Source organism: Solanum stenotomum, chromosome 2 (assembly GCF_019186545.1).
Source record: "Solanum stenotomum isolate F172 chromosome 2, ASM1918654v1, whole genome shotgun sequence".
NCBI classification, from domain to species: domain Eukaryota; kingdom Viridiplantae; phylum Streptophyta; class Magnoliopsida; order Solanales; family Solanaceae; genus Solanum; species Solanum stenotomum.
In genome coordinates, this window is record NC_064283.1 from 5,928,099 (window position 1) to 5,947,570 (window position 19,472).

General features: G+C 34.9%; 1 protein-coding gene across 2 annotated transcripts in view; it reads left to right on the forward strand.

Moving 5' to 3' along the window:
* The first annotated feature begins 10,848 nt into the window (after positions 1–10,848).
* The window catches only part of LOC125857031 (sucrose transport protein SUC4), a 12,775-nt gene continuing 4,151 nt past the window's right edge, over positions 10,849–19,472 (forward strand). Inside the window, exons 1-4 of one of the 2 annotated variants that reach the window (XM_049536700.1) lie at positions 10,849–11,613; positions 17,939–18,681; positions 19,054–19,117; positions 19,201–19,244. In XM_049536700.1, the coding sequence (XP_049392657.1) occupies positions 11,121–11,613; positions 17,939–18,681; positions 19,054–19,117; positions 19,201–19,244 (1,344 nt within the window). In that variant the 5' untranslated portion in view covers positions 10,849–11,120. The remainder of the gene's footprint in view (positions 11,614–17,938; positions 18,682–19,053; positions 19,118–19,200; positions 19,245–19,472) is intronic. The other variant, XM_049536699.1, reaches the window with a different exon arrangement.

Here is a 19,472-nt window from a genome sequence, read left to right on the forward strand (position 1 = left end):
GGTTGGGTGAGGTAAAAAAAATTCTTAAAATTTGAAATATTTTTTGAAAAATAATTTTAATTTTTTTGAATTTTTTTGTTTTGGGGAGGAGGGGATTGGTTTGGGGTAGGGATAAAAATGTATTTGAAATTTAAAAAATAAGAAAACTTAATTTTTTTTCATTGTTTTTTGAATGAGGAGGGTCAGGTACGAGGTATGGGAAGGATAAGAAAAAAAGTTAAACGATGAAGTAGAGTTTTGAAAATTGTTTTCCTTAATTTTGGAAGGGAGGTCATTTTCATTAAATTTGATGAAAATTAGTTGATTTGAAAAAACATTTTCCACACATTTAAGCCAATCAAACATAAGAAAATTGGACAGAAAATGTTTTCCTCATACTAAACACACCCTATATTAAGAAATGAATCATAAGCCTAATTCAAACTAAAAAAATCAAAAAACTAACTCAAAAAGTGAAAATTATCCAAATTATAATTTTAAAAAATCAAACATTTCTTAAAGGGTCAATCAATATAAAACTCTTAGCAATTTTATTTGAAGTACACAATTGTAGAAAGTATCTGATGTAATATAAATGTTCAAACAAAAGTATCGTCATCATCGTTCGTTCGTTCGATAATTTTCTGCGAATTCTCCTTTCAATTTACTGTATTTTGACGTTGGCGTCACTTCTTTATAACAAAATCCCTTTAAAAAGTATACCTTACATAGGGGAGTGCGTTAGTCGATTTGATTTTATGTAATTTTTTTTATTTTTAAATATGTTAAATCAACAATCAATTTTTTATTGATTTTCAATTTATCAATTGCTTTTGTCCTTAACTATTTGCTTTTTCGTTTAATCAATAAGAAAATGTTCATAAAAAATATATGACTTCTCCAACAATTTGGGATGACATGACAACAATGCAAATTTACATAATGATAGTAATAACTAACATGAAAAAACTATAACTCAAATAAAAGAACAAAAACAATGTTGGAACTACTGTTATTGATATTTCACCAGAACTTTCCATTGAAGATAAAGAAAATACAGACATCTTGGAGAAACACCAGCCTAACATATCAGAGCTCAACAATTTCTCTTATTTGGATAAAGTATCATGAAAGTTGGGCTTGGGCCTTTCCTTTTTAGTTACATATCTGCATATTTTATCCATTATAGATAACTATTATATTTTTTGTCCTTTTGTAAAGTTTGTTACAAGTTTGTTAGGGAACAGGAATAGAATTGTATAAATAAAGATACACTGTACATATTATGATTACTCAGAAATGGAAAGCAAGCTTTCTGCTCAAATTCTCTTCTTCTTCTTTTAAGTTTTTCATGGTATCAGAGCAGGTTTTACTTTGAGCAGAATTTGCCTTCCTTCTTCTTTTCTTTCAGTCACCTTTGTCTTTCTTCTTCTTCTTCTTCATCTTTTTTCTTCCTTCTCTCTATTTCAAATATGTCACCAGATCAGATTACTGATAAGAATAGCAGTGAGCATTCAACACCTTTCACTGTGATTAATACATGACCTGTTGACGTAGGTAATCCTGCTATCTCTCCTTCTCTAGATCCTGTCATCAATACTATTTAAACCCTTCTGATAATCCTGGGGTTAATCTGATCAACATTATGTTTGATGGATCCAATTATGGCAATTGGAGAAGAGGAGTTCTTATCTCTCTTTCAGCCAAGAACAAACTGGGTTTTATCAATGGTTCATGTCCCATTCCCTCACATGATTCCCCTTTACTTATACAATGGCAAAGGTGCAATGATATGGTGATTGCTTGGCTGCTTAACTCTCTTAGCAGGGACATCAGTGAGAGTGTGATTTATTCACAAACTGCTGTAGAACTCTGGGATGAACTTGAAGCTAGGTATGGCCAAACAGATGGTACTAAACTCTTCCAGCTGCAAAGAGAAATCAACAACATCAGCCAAAGGGCAAGTGATATAGCAGGGTATTTTACCAAAATCAAAAGGATCTAGGATCAGATGAGGGTGCTCAACACTTTTATGAATTGTAGTTGTGAATGCAAATGTGGGGCTAAAGTTCACAACATTAGGATGAGTGAAGATAAAAAATTAATTCAATTTCTTATGGGTTTGAATGAAGGATATTCTACTGTGAGAGCTAACATTTTGATGATGAAACCACTCCCCACTACTGCATAAGCATATTCCATAATTCTGCATTAGGAAAGTCAAAGAGAGGTACACTCTAATTCTGCTTCTATTACAGAATCTTCTGTTTTTCTAAACACCTGTGGACAAAGATGGGCACCACAGAGGTTTTCAGGGACACAAAAATCAGGAAACCCATATGTCTATGGAGAGAACAATGATGATCAATATTGTAGGTACTGCAAGAAAACTGGGCATCTCATGGTAGATTGTCATAGGCTGATTGGATACCCTGCACATTACAAGATTAATAAGCAAAAGAAGAAGGGTCCACAACAGGCAAATGTAGCAAATGCTTCCATGACAACTCAAACTCGAGTGAATGAAATTTCAACAGATACTCTTTCTACTCTCGTTGCAGGTCAAGGATTCTTTAGAGAACAGTGTAACCAATTGATTCATATATTTCAAACTATGCATGAAAGTTCTAAGACTTCTAATTCTGGGACAATTCTAAGGCTAATCCATCTGGTATTCATCATGCTTTTTAGTTCTTAGCTCTTTTCTTTCCAAAGTTACTAATTCACCCTGGATACTTGAGCGTGGTGCAACCCAACATTTGACCTATAACAAATCTCTTTTACACAATCTCACAACTCTTTCTTTTCCTATTTATGTCAATTTGTCTAACTCTCAACAGGTGAAAACATTTTCTATGGGAAGTCTGGTTTTAAATTAAAAATTAGTGCTCCATGATGTTCTTTATGTGCCAGATTTTGCGCATAATCTTCTCTCAGTAAATCTCCTTGTTAAACAAATTGATCTTGATCTTTTGTTCACTAAGAATGGTTGTAGTTTACAGGAACCTTCAATAAGGAAGGGGCCAAGTTTTAGTGATGCTGCTGGAGGACTCTATGTGCTGAAGAATGATATTTCTACTGTGGAATCTAGTCCAACCACATCTTTTGTTCCTGTTTCTAGTTTTGTCAAAAATAAAGTTGAGTCTAGTTCTTTAGGATCTGTTTCTTCTTTTTTTGAGTCTAGTTGTCAAAGGGCAGTATGCCCAGTTCTCTTAAATCCTGTTTGTGATACAGATTCAAGCATGAATAAAAGTGCTCTTGTTTCTACTATGACTGATCTAAGCAAGTTATGGCATTGTCGACTTGGGCATTTACCTTATACTGCTATGAGGAAAATAAAATTATTGCCTATCACATGTAAAAGTATTACTGATTTTCCTTGTGAAATTTGTCCTCTTGCAAGACAATCCAGATCCCCATTCCCTACAAGCTCTATTACCACAAAACAATGTTTTGAATTGATCCACATAGACACATGAGACCCTATAAAGGAGAAAGATATTTTTTAACAGTGTTGGATGATTTCTCTAGACACACTTGGACATTTCTTCTTTCTACCAAATCCAATGTTTTTTCTATCCTCAAATCCTTTCTAACTCTTGTTGAAAGACAATTTCGTTCGAAGGTTAAGGTGATCAGGTCTGACAATGCACATGAGCTAGGATCGGGGGAAATTCAACAAGATTTTTGCTATTCTCAAGGTATCATTCATCAAAAGTGTTGTGTAGAAACTTCACAACAAAATGGTGTCGTGTAGAGGAAACATAGGCACTTGTTGGAGACTTGTAGGGCTCTTCTTTTTCAATCTAATGCTCCTAAGAAGTTTTGGGGGGAAGGGGTGCTTACTGCTACATATCTTATTAATAGATTTCCTTCATTTGTGCTTAATCAGAAAACACCACATCAAGTTCTATTTGGGTCAATTCCAGATTATTCTCACTTAAAACCTTTTAGGTGTTTATGTTTCACTTCTACCCTTACTAGACATAGGGAATTATTGAGTCCTAGAGCTTTTCCAGGGGTTTTCCTCGGGTATCCTTTTGGACAAAAAGGATATAAAGTTTTTAACCTCCAATCTGGTACAATACACGTTTCTAGAAATGTCAAGTTTGTTGAAGCTATCTTCCCTTTTTCCCATCACACTCCCATGTATAAACTCTTCCCTGGTAGTTTTTCTCACTGTGATAATTCTGATTTTCCTCTTACTTCCCCTATTTTCTCTGAATCTTCCTCTCCAGTTTATCCTTCTGCTTCCTCTCTTCCTGTTGCAGATTCATCACCTCAATCTCCTACACCTTTCAGTCCATCTACTATGTCTATCCCTTCTTCAAGCACTAGTCCTTCTACTTCTGATGTACTTATACCTTTTCCACAGAATGAAGTATTGCCACCAGCAGCAGAAGTGTCTCCACGCAGGTCACAAAGACAATATGTGAAACCTAGATATTTGTCAGATTATATTTGTGCACAAACTTTCTCTGTGATCTCGCTTAATCCTCCCATTCATCCCTTTTATCAGTCGTCTTTTTCTGCTCCAACTCTTTCTAATCAGACAACTATCAGTTTTATTTATCAAATTACTGAACCTACTTCTTATCGACAAACATTGATGAATCCTGGTTGGAAAGCTGCAATGGAGTCAAAATTACAAGCCTTGAACTCCAATCACACTTAGGACCTGGTCAAATTGCTTGCAAATAAGAAACCTTTAGCTTGTAAGTAGGTGTATAAAGTCAAATTAAAATCAGTTGGGAGTTTAGAACGTTTGAAAACTCGACTTGTAATTCGAGGTGACACTCAACGTGAAGGGATCGATTATACTGAAACATTTTCTCATGTGGTCAAAATGACCACTGTGAGATGTCTCTTGTTTGTTGCTGTTAAGAGGGGCTGGAAGGTTTACCAATTGGATGTGAATTGTCACGACCCAAGCCTAGGGCCTAGACGTGACATGGCGAATGAGTAACCCGAAGGAACCCCAAACAAGCCTCTCAAACTTGTCATCACACTTCATCGGTCACAGAAGTACAATCAACATTAATTAATGGGAAATAGGGACTAAGGGCAAACCATTTCAAAATGACATCATAGAACAAGAGTCAAGCTCATTTACAAAATACTTGTCCAACACACACCTCTACATACATAGATAGGACGGGGGCCATGACATACTACCGGCTCCCCTCATAGTCAAAATACAATTGCAAGCTAAAGTCTCAAAACATAGGAGTAGGAAACATAACATAGCCCTCGAATCATTGAGGACTCACCAACAAACTCGGATAAGCACCGTACTAGCCACGTGAATGGAGAGAAGGATCAAGAGTAGCTCCGGTCCCTACATGGTGACATCGTGTAGGCAAAATATGCGTTAGTACTTGGAATGTACTAAGTATGCGGGGTGCAACACAACAATAGACAAGGACACAATCGAAATACAAGAAATAGTTTCATAGGCATTATGAATAACAATATGAGGATGCATGATCAAAGTGAAGTCAAAACATGTTTAAGTAAATCTATACTAATAGTAGATATCATATGTGTATGCATGATCCAACCAATCTATAACCCCAACTTAGGATGGGGGATGCCGTTCACACCCGGACACCCTGGTGGCAAGGTATAAACCCCTCACATGGTTGATGTTGGTCACACCCCAAGCATCCTAGGTGGTGAGATATAAACCTCTCACATGGTTGATGTTGGTCACACCCCAAGCATCCTAGGTGGTGAGATATAAACCTCTCACATGGTTGATGTTGGTCACACCCCAAGCATCCTAGGTGGTGAGATATAAACCTCTCACATGGTTGTCCGGTTCTTTTCCCCCGGACCGGGCATGGTCATGCAACACTTTATATAGGAAATTCCCATTAGGCTCTAATGCAATCTCACGTATGGAATGAACATATACACAAGCTTAGTTTGTCATCAACACATCTCTGGATTGCCATACATCTCATAACTCAAGCTTTAAAGCATCGATTCATCAATTCTCCATAGTTGGACATTTTGTCAAACACCTTGAAGGCATGTAATGGAATCAAAGAGCATGGAAAATAGGGTAGTAATTATGCAGCCAAACCAGTGAACAACCTACAACAACACCTTTTAACACCCACAATACCACATGAAAATCTCCACATCCATTCCAAATTTAGATTCAAGTTCTAGAGTCACAACATGCTCAAAACAATCACTTTTCATGTTTAAAATTCAATGTGCAGGAAATTATTACAAAGAACAAGACTAATTTATGAATCTTAACTTAAACCATGAATTAGTGAGTAGAATAGAGTCTAGGCACTATGGGTGGAAGGACCCATGAGTTCAACACCACATACCTTGAGTTCTTATGAAGGTCTTGAGAGTGTCTTCAATGGAAGCTTGGAACTTGGAGCAAGAGTCTCTTCAATCTTGAGGAAGGTTTTGGATTAGGGTTCTTGAGAGAACTTGAGAGAAAATGTGTCTAAGAATGGGAGAGGTGTTTTGGGAAATGTTTTAGAGATGGGAATTGAATTAATGGTATATAGGAAATAACATATGCCCTTTGGAAAAATGGTCCAACACTTAGAAAAAAAATGAGGTGGGTAAACAGTAAAAATGCTCACTGGAAATTGCATTTCCTGCCGGACAGATTTTACGAAAATGGGCATAACTTCTTCGTCCGAACTCCGAATGAGGTGAAACGAAATGCGTTAGGTAGCTAACTCAAAGGGCTTTCCATGAATATGTTATGGGCCACCCAATTATTTGTGTGCTAGGAGATATGACCCTCCAAAGTAGACCCTCGAAAAAGGCATCACTTGGAAATTTCGGATTTTGATACGGTTGCTCTAAAATTTGGGTTAGACCCATTTCCCACTCAATTTGACCTCCTAAACAAGAATATGAAGTCGTATTTTTGAAAAATGAAATGGATTTTTTTTTATATAGCTAAACAAGTTTCCGGTAACTTCCGAAGCACATTTTTAAGATCCTTTTGGGTCATTTCATGAATAACACTTTTTTGCATAGAGATCTACACGAGGAGGTATATATGCAATACCCTCCTGGTCTTGAGTTGCCTACTTCATTTGTTGTGTGTCGCCTGCGTAAGTCTTTGTACAGGTTGAAGCAAGCTTCTCGTCAATGGTACTCGAAACTTTCTTCAGCTCTTGCCACACATGGTTTTGTTTCCTCTCTCAACGATTATTCACTCTTCTTTAAGGTCTCTGGTCAGCTCATCACCATCATTGCCGTGTATGTTGATGATAGCCTGCTTAGTAGTAATGATACATAAAAAATCAACAGGGTTAAACATTTTTTGAACTCTGAATTTCAGATTAGGGATTTGGGTGAGGCGCATTATTTTTTGGGCATAAAATTGGTTAAAGAAAAAGAGGGACTTGTTGTTACCCAACGTAAATTTACTCTTGAGCTTCTGCAAGAGTTCAATTGTCTGGATTGTCGTGTTGTGTCTACTCCTTTGGATCCCAATTTGAAACTTTCTGCTACTTCTGGTTCTTCTTTGCCAGATACTTTGGTATATCGGCGACTTCTTGGAAAGTTGAAGTTTTTGACCAACACTCGGCCAGATCTTTCCTATGCCGTGCAGACTTTGAGTCAATATATGCACTCTCCACACACCGGGCATCTTGAAGCTGCATTACATTCCCTTCGTTACTTGGCTAGAGATCCGAGATTAAGTCTTCTCATGAGTTCTTCTACCTCTTTCCAAATTCTTGCTTTTTGCGATGCGGATTGGGCGTCTTGTGCTGACACTCGTCGATCTGTGAGTGGTTTCTTCCTTAGCCTGGAGGGGTTGTCCTGTTTAATGGAAATCTAAAAAATAACTTGTTTTGGCCTTGCCTTTAACTGAGGCAGAATACTGCTCTATACGTCGTCTTGTCGCTGAAATCACTTGGATTGTTCACCTTCTTCATGACGTTAGTGCTCCTCCTTCATTGCCTATTGCTCTTCATTGTGACAACCAGACTGCGATTCATATAGCTAAAAATCCAATTTTTCACGAACGTACGAAGCACATCGAGCTCGATTGCCACTTCGTCCGTGAGAAGCTCCTTGATGGTTTAATTTCTTTAACATTTGTTCCTTCTTCTTCTCAGTTAGCCGATCTATTCACCAAAGCTATTGCTGGACCCTCGCATCGATTCCTTCTTGGCAAGTTAGGAGTCCGTTCACCGGCCTCCCACTTGAAGGGAGGTGTTGGAACTACTGTTATTGATATTCCACTAGAACCTTCCATTGAAGATAAAGAAAATACAGACACCTTGGAGAAACACCAGCCCAGCATACCAATGCCCAACAGTTTCTCTTATTTGGATAAAGTATCATGAAAGTTGGGCTTGAGCCTTTCCTTTTTAATTACATATCTGCATATTATATCCATTATAGATAACGATTATATTTTTTGTCTTTTTGTAAAGTTTGTTACAAGTTTGTTAGGTAATAGGAATAAAATTGTATAAATAAAGATACACTGTACAAATTATGATTACTCAGAAATGGAAAGCAAGCTTTCTGCTCAAATTCTCTTCTTCTTCTTTTAAGTTTTTCAAACAATAATTTGAATTAAAGTCTAAAGGACAAGGTAGTAACCAATAAGGTACTGATTTTATATATTTATGTACGAGTAATTGTAAATTACTACAATCTTAATTAGTTATCGATTTACCCAATATCCAATATTAAAAAAAATCAAAACCCAACGATAACTCGATATTTTTTTTAAATTTATAAAACCATTAAAACCCCATTAACCTAATAACCTAATAATAGTAAACCAATAACAATTTATTTGTTTGATTTTTACGCAACCTTAACCTTACGTTTCAGTTTTAATTATTTTCTTTCTTAAATAAGAAAAAAAATATGTTTCTATATTTAATAGTAATTTAATTTTATAGCTATATAAAATATTTAACACGTCTTCGTTCCTAAGTTTCAAATATCTTTTCTCTACTTTTTTTGTAATAAAGAAAACTATATATCTGCATAAATCAGAACTAATGAAATACGTAATTAATACTCCGCTATAAATGGCAAACGGAAATGGGCGGATGAAGTCTTAACTCGCTAAAGAGTAAAGTTTTAATTAAATTCTCTTACTTCAAAGGTCAATGGCTTAATGAGCAAATGACCCCAACTCAATTTCAACTATTTCTTTGAAAATGTGATAGAATATGAGCATATAATTCAAAATCTTAAAAAGATTATGTGGAGTTATTGATGACATTATAATTCATTTGAAATGCTTATACAGTTTGAAAAACAAGTGTGGTATTCTCTCGACTGTATAATCCAATTTCATAAAAATATTTTTTATATATTTTAAATATGTGATTTTTGTATAAATAGATCAAACTAATTAAAATTTGGCTTTAATAATTTGGGCATTCACCTCAAAATCTCAAGAAAATATGGGCGAAGTGACCCTAAGATGATGTAAAACCTTCTAAAAACACTTGCACAATTATTGGGAATCAAATGTACTGATAAAATAAAAGTGTTCTATGACATTTTATGCTTTTAAATAATATGATGACCATATAGTTCAATACAATATTAGAACAAAAACAAACTTTGAGTTTAACCAATGTCATCCCTATCAATATTATCAAAAAGAACTTTATTGTGTTTGACCAACTAAAAAAAATCAATCATACTTAAAAAGGATGTGGTAAATAAACCTAGTTAAATAATTGAAAGTTTGCTTACTCAAATATATTAAGTGCTTGTAAATGATGAGATTTTTACCCAACTGAACAATAAATACAATTTTATAGGTGTTTAATAGAAATTAAGTGATTAAATAGCAGATTCATTGTTACTTATAAATTATAAGTGTGTAGAAGTTTTATTACGTGCTTTAAAAAAGTTGATATATATAGACAATTTTAATGAGAAAATGTTCTGGTTTTCTATTTTTTTCAATAGTGTCATATAAACTAATTAAGAAATATTACAAAAAGTTTGTCTATGAAAATTATCTTTTCAAAACTGGTGACATAATTAGTACTTTTGGAGAAAAAACTATTAGCATGACCAGTGGCGGAGCCAAAATTTCGCCTAAGGGGTACCAAAATATAAAGAAATAAAATTGTGTAGAAGTCAAGGAGTGTCAATGTGTAATATATATACATAACAAAAATATTTTTATTCTAGCTATACAATGTAATTTTCTGACGAAGGGGTGTCGGTCGACACCCTTAATTAATTATATGTTGCTCCGCCACTGAGCATGACATAAAGTTAACCAACCGCACTTGATTGATTGTAGACTCATGAAAAAAACGTAGTTTAATTTTTCTAATGACTGAGTTACGTAGTTTAATTTTTGTTTTGGGTAATTAATGCCCACGTGATTTACCTAATAACGTCCCTACCATTATATTTTAAAAGAAAAATAGTCCTTCTCGTTTTATTCTTCATTAGGCATTTGCTTCTTTCCATTAAATTTTCAAGTGAAAGACTAAAATCACATCCGAAGTATTTCAACTATCAGAATGGTGAATTTTCTATTTGTACTATACATATACGCTAACTAGACCAAGAGAGAAAGTATATATAAGAGAAAGGATAGATAAAATTTAATCCAATAAATAAAAAGAAGACATTTTAAATTATTTCTAATACGTTAAAAATATTTATACAAAAAATTAAAGTATTTTTGATACAACATATCAAACTATCAATAAAAATTAATATCATTATAATTAATCCCAAAAAAACTTTGTCATCCAACTAACTACCCCCATTATAGAATGTAGAATAGTTTGTGCTAGTAATCATGAAAATGAAAATAAAAATCATTTTCTTTTCTCAAGACAACTAATTTTCTATTTCTATTGTTTTTACAAAAAGAAATTAGGAAACGACAGCACTCCAAAAGGTGTAAAGCAATTTTAGGAATATATACCAACCTACATATTCCCCCTCGCGCCTTTGGCCTAATTACAACTCTACCCCGAGAATAATCTATTTTTCTCCTCACTGTTCTCAATATATCTCGTAATTTTATCAATCAACAAGGGCATTTTCAGCACTTCCTCCCTCTTCCACCACCTCGCCACCTTCTTCCTCCAAATTCTCCATTATCACACACATCAATACGTCGACGTTTTGATATTTGTACGATGCCGGAGATAGAAAGGCATAGAACAAGGCATAACCGACCGGCGATTCGAGAACCGGTGAAACCGAGAGTACCACTGAGACTATTGTTCCGAGTAGCTTCGGTTGCCGGTGGAATTCAATTCGGTTGGGCGTTACAACTATCACTGCTCACACCTTATGTGCAAGAGCTTGGAATACCGCATGCTTGGGCGAGCATAATATGGCTCTGTGGACCGCTTTCAGGTTTACTGGTTCAGCCTTTAGTAGGTCACATGAGTGACAAGTGCACAAGTCGGTTCGGTCGTCGGCGTCCGTTTATTGTCGCCGGAGCAGTATCGATCATGATTGCGGTGTTGATTATCGGTTTCTCCGCTGATATTGGATGGCTTTTAGGTGATCGAGGTGAAATAAAAGTGCGTGCTATAGCGGCGTTTGTCGTAGGGTTTTGGCTTCTCGATGTTGCTAATAATATGACTCAAGGACCTTGCAGAGCTCTGCTTGCTGATCTTACACGTAAGCTTTTCAATTCAATTTTACAGCTTTTTTTTTTTCTCGATTTGTTTATTGTTTGTGAATTACTCTGCTTTCTGCTTCTTCTTTTTTACGCTGTTCAATAGCTTAAATTGAATTAATCAATCAACTGTAATTTATCATTTGATGCATTTAATTGTTTAGTGCTTTCTAAGGAAGATGAAGCTTCAAACATCTTCGCCTATTTTCTAATGAAATATTTAGCTTTCTTCAGCATAACTCCATAAGAAATGGAAATGCAATAGATGTGTTGTTCTACTTTTTTGACGGTAAAAAACGTATGAGGCGCACTAATTCAGCTCAAGTAGACAAAATTATCCCTGCACAGATGGTGCGGTGGGACCCTCTCTGTATCCTAAATTCTCTCTCTTCCTTTGTTTCCTTCCTTTAATTAATACTAATGGCTGATGTACATCTATTGAGTTGAGCCATGACGATCATGGGACTTGGGAGAGTATCTTAGAGCAGGTTTGACATTACTATTAAAAAATGTTTATTTTTAGAATGACTTTTTAAAAATAGTTTTTCATAAAAGTGTTTTTGAAAAAATAATAATTTGTGTTTGGTGTATTTATTTTGAAAAATATTTTTGATAAGTAAATTGTGTTTGAATAATCTTTTACTCCTTCTGTCCCAATTTTTGTGACACTTTTCGTTTTTCGAAAGTCAAACAATTTAAGTTTGACCGGGATTTTGTTCATGAAATTTTCAAATTTCTTGAAATGAAATTTATATATTTGTAAACTACGTAAAAAGTGTTATAAGTCACAATAATTAATAATTCAATGCTTAAAGGATCTATGAAAAACTTACGGTCAAAGATAGATTTTTGAAATCCGAAAAGTGCCACATAAAATGGAACTGAGGGAGTAAAAAAATAGTTTTGAGAATCAAATTACGAAAAATGACAACTATCAATGCACTTTTAATATTAAGATTATTTATAGAGAGAAATTATTTTAATTATCTATTATAAAATTTTTAATTAAATTTTATATTTTTATTAAATTAAAATATACATATTCAAATTTTTAATCAACTTTACACATAGATGAATAAAATAAATAAATATTGATAATAGTAATATGATGATTTAAATATAATTAAAAATATCAAGCAAACTAAATTTAAAATTATTTCACAAATTAAATCTACCACAAAAATAAATAAATATGAGGAATAAATTGATAAATATGTATATATGGTTTGGATATTTGGTCTTGAAAAAAATAATTTTTTGCTTTTCATTCGGTTTTTTTTTAAACAATTTTTTTTAGCTTTTTCCACACAACATGAAAACTTGTTCTGCTTCCATTCAAAAGCACTTTTATTGATTTGCCAAATACCTTATCTCAAAATAAGTGTTTTTGACCTCCCAACAACAATGTCAAATACTCTTAATTATACGTTAGCCTTCTGCATACCTATATGTTTGTATAACCAAATATTGATTTCGTTCCGATGAATTTTAGTGGTTTGACGTTTGATTTGTGAGATTATTGCATTCTGATGATTTTTAACCAGCTATAGAAGGTTAAATTAAACTACACTATGGAATTGGATGACAAATTATATGGACTAAGCTATATTACCTGCCAAGAGCGGATCTAGAAATTTTGCTGAGCAGGATCAAACGGTTTTGAGAAATTCTCTCTTCCTTGTAACCCTAATGATAAAAAATGGAACATTTATGTATTTTACACTTCTCCCCAGAGTACTTGACATATTTGTTATAGTGATTGTTAGAATATGAATAGGTTTATACAATCCTATTAGAATAGGAATAGGTTTATACAATCCTATAAGAATAGGAATAGGTTTATACAATCCTGTTAGAATAGGAATAGGAATAGCAATAGAAATAGGAATACTAAATAGTATCCTACTTGGTAAAGGATTGTATTCTAGGGTCTATAAATAGGGTCTCAATGTAATAATGTAGACATAACAACAATTCAATAATATTTTTCCCATATATATTTCTCACATGGTATCAGAGCCTCTACGAACTTGGTAGAGAATTAAAGAGTTTCCGCTGCCGGCGGGTGGCACCCATATATGCTGCCCGTCTGGCCAATGATTATATTAGCAAAAGTTGGGTCACCGTGTATCTATCTGGTGACTATTTTCTCACATCTAATTTGTGTAGCACCGTGCCATCATTCCGGTGACTACTTTCTTATATCTAAGTTGTGTAGCACCGTGCTATCATTTCGGTGACTACTTTTTCATATTTAATTTTTGTAGCACCGTGCCATCATTCTGGTGTCTACTTTTTTGTGTAGCACTGTGCCATCATTCCAGTGACTACTTTTTCATATATAATTTGTGTAGCACCGTGACATCCTTCCAGTGACTACCTTGTTTTTGCATATCTGATTTGCGTAGCACCGTGCATCTCTCCGGACTACTTTTCATATTTAATTTGTGTAGTACCGTGGATTTTTCCGAACTATTTTCTCATATCTGAGTTGCATAGCATCATGTGTCTTTTCAGTGACTTCTCAGATTTGATTTGCATAATTCCATTCGTCTTTCCGGTGACTCCTCAAATCTGATTTGAGTAGGGTTGTGCCATCATTCCAACCCTACCCATATTATTTCTCTTTTTCAATAGGGTCGTTCCATCAATTCGAACTATCCTATATTATTTCTATTTTCTAGTTAGGTTGTGACATCATTTTGACCCTACCCATATAATTTTATTTCTTAGATTGTGACTACTTTTAGCCATCAAATCTAATACTCTGGCATATGAGCATGTTCTGGCCAGTTTTTTCGGTGACTTGTTTAATATCGACTGTCTATTGATTCTGGTATCAGAGCACTTACAATGAACCATGTATTTTATACTAGATTTTGAGCACTTACAATGTTCGCTGCATTGTGAAGAAGTCTATATGGAGCAACCACCTAATGTTGTTGCTCAGGGGGAGTTTAGTAGCCTTGTATATTGATTACGTAAGTCACTCTATGGTCTGAAACAATCTTTGCAAGCTTGGTTTGGGAAGTTCCAACACTGTAATTTTATCACTCTGTGTTTTATCGGCATTATGCATCAAATTCAATATTTCATGAGAAGATCAAGCACATTGAAATTTATTGTCAATTTTGTGAAGTCGAGTGATCAACTTGCAGATATCTCACCAAGCCCCTCATCGGTCCTTGTGTTAATTACATTTGTAACAAGCTAGGTACATGAATTGTATGCACTAGCTTGAAGGGGAGTGTTAGAATATGAATAGGTTTATACAATCCTATTAGAATATGAATAGGTTTATACAATCCTGTTAGAATAGGAATAGGAATAGAAATAGAAATAGGAATACTAAATAGTATCCTACTTGGTAAAGGATTGTCTCAATGTAATAATGTAGACATAACAACAATTCAATAATATTTTTCCCATATATATTTCTCACAGTGATCATTTTGACAAAATTTCATTGTTAAATTGGAATAGAGTACTTTGTGTTGGAAATTTAACATACACAGAAGCTAAAAAGAATACAAGTTGCAAATTTACCAATTCAAAATGACTAGATAATAACGAAGTTACCTGTTCAAAAAAAAAAAATGACTAGATAATAATTTAAAAAGTTTAGTACACTATTTTTCATCCTTGATATGTGATATAATTTAAAAAGTTTAGTACACTATTTTTCATCCTTGATATGTGAAGTAGGATTGCGAGCTCCAGTCAAACACTGTATTTGAATTAGTGGTTTCTGTTGCCATAACCTATACTTATGGTGCATGACTAAAGATAATTTAAAAATTTGTGTAACAATTTTTCAAGTAAAACTCATTCTTCATGAATCATTTGTACATGTCAATAAGGTTTTAGATAACTTTTCAGATTTGCACAAAATGGTGCAAAATTTGAAGCCACTCCTTAGAATATTTTGATAAATCATTGCATAGCTTAACAGGGGCAAAAGTCAAGTAAATAAAGGTTAAATTCCACCGTTTAGTTAATCATGCCTGGGAAGGTCACTGCGATTGTCCCCACTCAACATCAATTGATTTTTGCTTCCATCGCTGATACACAATTGCATTGACAAAAAATTAATGTCCATTCCACTGCTGAAAGTAGCAGAAACATTACGGTTGGAAAAGAGCACTGATGTCAATTGGGAATAAATCATTCCTATTAATTTACAATTGGTAGTTCAAACAATTAAAGGTGAAAAGATCATATACCAGTATTACTTATTATAATCACACTATTATTTCTTCTTTGATCAGATTCCTCAAATCACACATAGATCAAGTAGCTCAGTGTATTTATTTGAGTTTCCCCTTTTTGCTTTAGTCCCTATCACTATTGATTCGAACTAGTTAGCGCAGTGAGAGGAATGGCTCAATGGTGCCTAATGTTTGGCACTAACTATATCATAGTCCTTGACATTATCCACTTAACATGTCTAGCCTGAACATGCCAAGGAGATATGGCTTTTTATTCCATCCTTTGACTTGATTATTAATTCTTGACAGAGTAAGAACAAACTCGTCATGTCTGGTCAATTTCCTATCAAAAGCCAAATGCCTGCTCTATAAAACGGTAGGTCCTGAACTCACAACATTTGCAATGGTGAGTTGAACAAGTAAGAACCATCTTTTTACTCTGTATCCATCTGTGAACTGTTTCTTTTGATAAGGTATTATCCAAGCAAGTACCCAGGAGGTACTGCAAAAAGGAAAAGAACAGAATTACATAAGTCTTGAAAAGACAACAATCATTCATCTCAAAGAGTCTATTTAGTTTAGCACAACTGAAAGTTCATCAATTTTACTTCCGTTAAAAGCAGATTAAATTCTCTATGCATTTATACTTAATAGCTGCAATCTGCTTCCTCTCTCCTTCAAAACACCTTCTGTTTCTTTCCAACCGGATACTCTGCATACTGCACAGAGGGGCTGTCCTCCATATTTTCTCATTTATGCTTCCAGTTTTCTGCACTTTCCATATTAGTACAGAACTATTCAAATCTCGTGGCATGACCCAATGCACTTCAAACACACATAACAAAACTGTCCAAATCTGCCAAGAAAATTTACAGTAATCAACAAATGGCTTGTTGATACCACTTCCCTTTGACACAGAAAATACCTACTACACTGTGAAAATCCTCTTCTCTGTTACATTTCTTAAGTCAGCCAAGCACTTCTAGTTTCCACCCACCCAAAGCAAGCAATTTCAGATGGTGCTTTTGTCTTCCAAATCATCCATCTGTGAACTGTTTATATGAGAACAAACAAAAACTAGTTAAAGTCCTGGTATCACATATTTAGAAGCATTTGGGAGTTCTGGAATTTTACTTTTAGTTCAAGTGCTTGAGTGAATAATGGACCGCAGAGTGTTTTAGAGAGGGGAGAAAGATAACAAGGGGTAATGGGAGATTTGTGCTTGTGGTGGTGTTGATTTTGCGCAAACTTCATTCTTGGAGCATGATATATCATCATCACCTTCTTTTCTCTCTGAGATAAGATTTTGAGCTGATTGCCTAAGAAATGTTCATAATCTAGCTCTTACAGGAGCCTTTACCAGCAGCAGTGACCATATATTACCTCCATAAGAGCTGCTAATGAAAAGAAACAAAATCAGAATTAGCTAGTTTTCTTTATCCCCTTGTGCAGGATAGCAGCAGCAAATAAGAAGCACTTGCTTGTTACTGAGAAGATTGTGGAGTCTTATATCTCAAAAAGAAATGATTATGGAGTCGATTAGGTCTACTTTGTCTACATACACTGTGTGCTCCTTGTTCCTTTTTAGTCTTAAGTCTTAATTTAGTTGTTAATAATATTATATGCCCTATCTAAGGAGCTAGTAAGACCTCCTAAATTTGCATAATATCCTCACTTTGTTGAAGCTAACTTACGTATCCAAAATTCAAAAGAAAATCTCATTTTGTCGATTTTGACCTCTAGTTTCAACCATTTAGGAGAAAGTAATACTGAAGCATAAGACAGTAATCTCATTTTATGGATTTTGACCCCTAGTTTCAACTATTTTGGAGAAAATAACACTTAAGCATAAGAAAAGACATAATGGTGAAAATGGAGGCTACAGTCAGTCAATGCTCATGGGGTTTGAAGTAGAGGACCTCCATGGGATGATGAATGGAGGGATGGTGCTATTCCAGAGATGATACAGCCACCAAAAGACTTGGTAGAGCTTAATTTTTCAGGGCGAGATATATCAATTTTACATTTTTGTACGACTTCATTGTCATTTATTTGTGCATATTTATATCATGAAGTTGCCTTCAAACTAGTGACACTTCCTCTGCTTTCTAATATGCAGAAAAGGATCATAGAAGAACTCGAGTAGCAAATGCATATTTTTCCTTATTTATGGCCATTGGTAACATCCTTGGCTTTGCTACTGGATCTTACAGTGGCTGGTTCAAGATCTTCCCTTTTACTCTCAATACTGCATGCACCATCAACTGTGCCAATCTAAAGGCTGCTTTTATTCTCGACATTATTTTTATTGCAACAACTACATGCATTAGCATATCAGCGGCCAATGAGCAGCCTCTAGATCCCAGTCGTGGTTCCTCTCATACCAGAGAAGAGTTTGGTGAATCAAGCCATGGTCAAGAAGAAGCTTTTCTCTGGGAGTTGTTTGGAATTTTCAAGTATTTCCCAGGTGTTGTTTGGGTGATCCTGCTTGTCACTTCCCTGACTTGGATTGGATGGTTTCCGTTTCTTTTGTTCGATACTGACTGGTTTGGTCGAGAAATTTATGGCGGTGAACCAAATGATGGAAAGAATTATAGTGCAGGAGTGCGAATGGGTTCATTGGGTCTAACGTTGAATTCTGTGCTTCTTGGACTAACTTCATTGTTCATGGAGAAGCTCTGTCGAAAATGGGGGGCTGGTTTCACATGGGGAGTTTCAAATGTGGTCATGTCTCTCTGTTTTATAGCCATGCTTATAATTACTGCCGCTAGGAGTAACATAGACATTGGCCAGGGTCTTCCACCGGATGGCATTGTGATTGCTGCGCTGGTTGTATTTTCTATTCTTGGGATCCCACTAGCTGTAAGTTACTTTATTTTGAAGTCACAACCAGAAGTTATTTTGCACTATTACACAGGCTTATGTGTAGAACTAGTTAAATTAAAACACCTCTAAACCACTTGTATTCTTAATCTTCGAATTTTTTTAACAGCAGGGGTATATGTACAGCTGAATTGTGGTTTACAGAGTTTGTTATTGTTGAAATGTAATATAGAAATTCGGTCCGTATGAAATAATCTTTTCATGTAAGATGCCTGGCAAATGTAGCACGATACAGAAAGAAATTTGAGGTTACTGTTTCAAAAGGATTCAGTTTAAGCACAAGTTCCATGGGGGCTTAGAAGAGAGCTTTATTTATGTATATTACTGTATAATGCAAGTCATTTTCTGCAGATAACATACAGTGTTCCATATGCTTTAGTATCCTCAAGGATTGATGCTCTTGGGCTTGGACAAGGTAGATTGAGTTTTATCTATTTTGATCAATATTCTGTAGGTCAAATAGAAAATAGAGCATCAATTACAACTTCAACCTTGCAGGCTTGTCAATGGGTGTGCTGAACCTGGCAATTGTGTTCCCACAGGTATAAATTTTGCTCTGTTTCTATGGGTTTTCTCCAAAACAAGAACAGTCTGTAGAAAGTGGTCCAAAAAAAATAAAATCAAAGCCTTTATGTAGATGGATGTGCCACAGGTGCATTGTGTTGCCTCTTGCTAGTTTGCTCTTGTAGATGTTATCTGTTGAGCCCTTGGTTAGAGTTAAAGGTTAGGTGTGTCTCAGGGATTTTGGGCATAGGCCGGGGGGGGGGGGG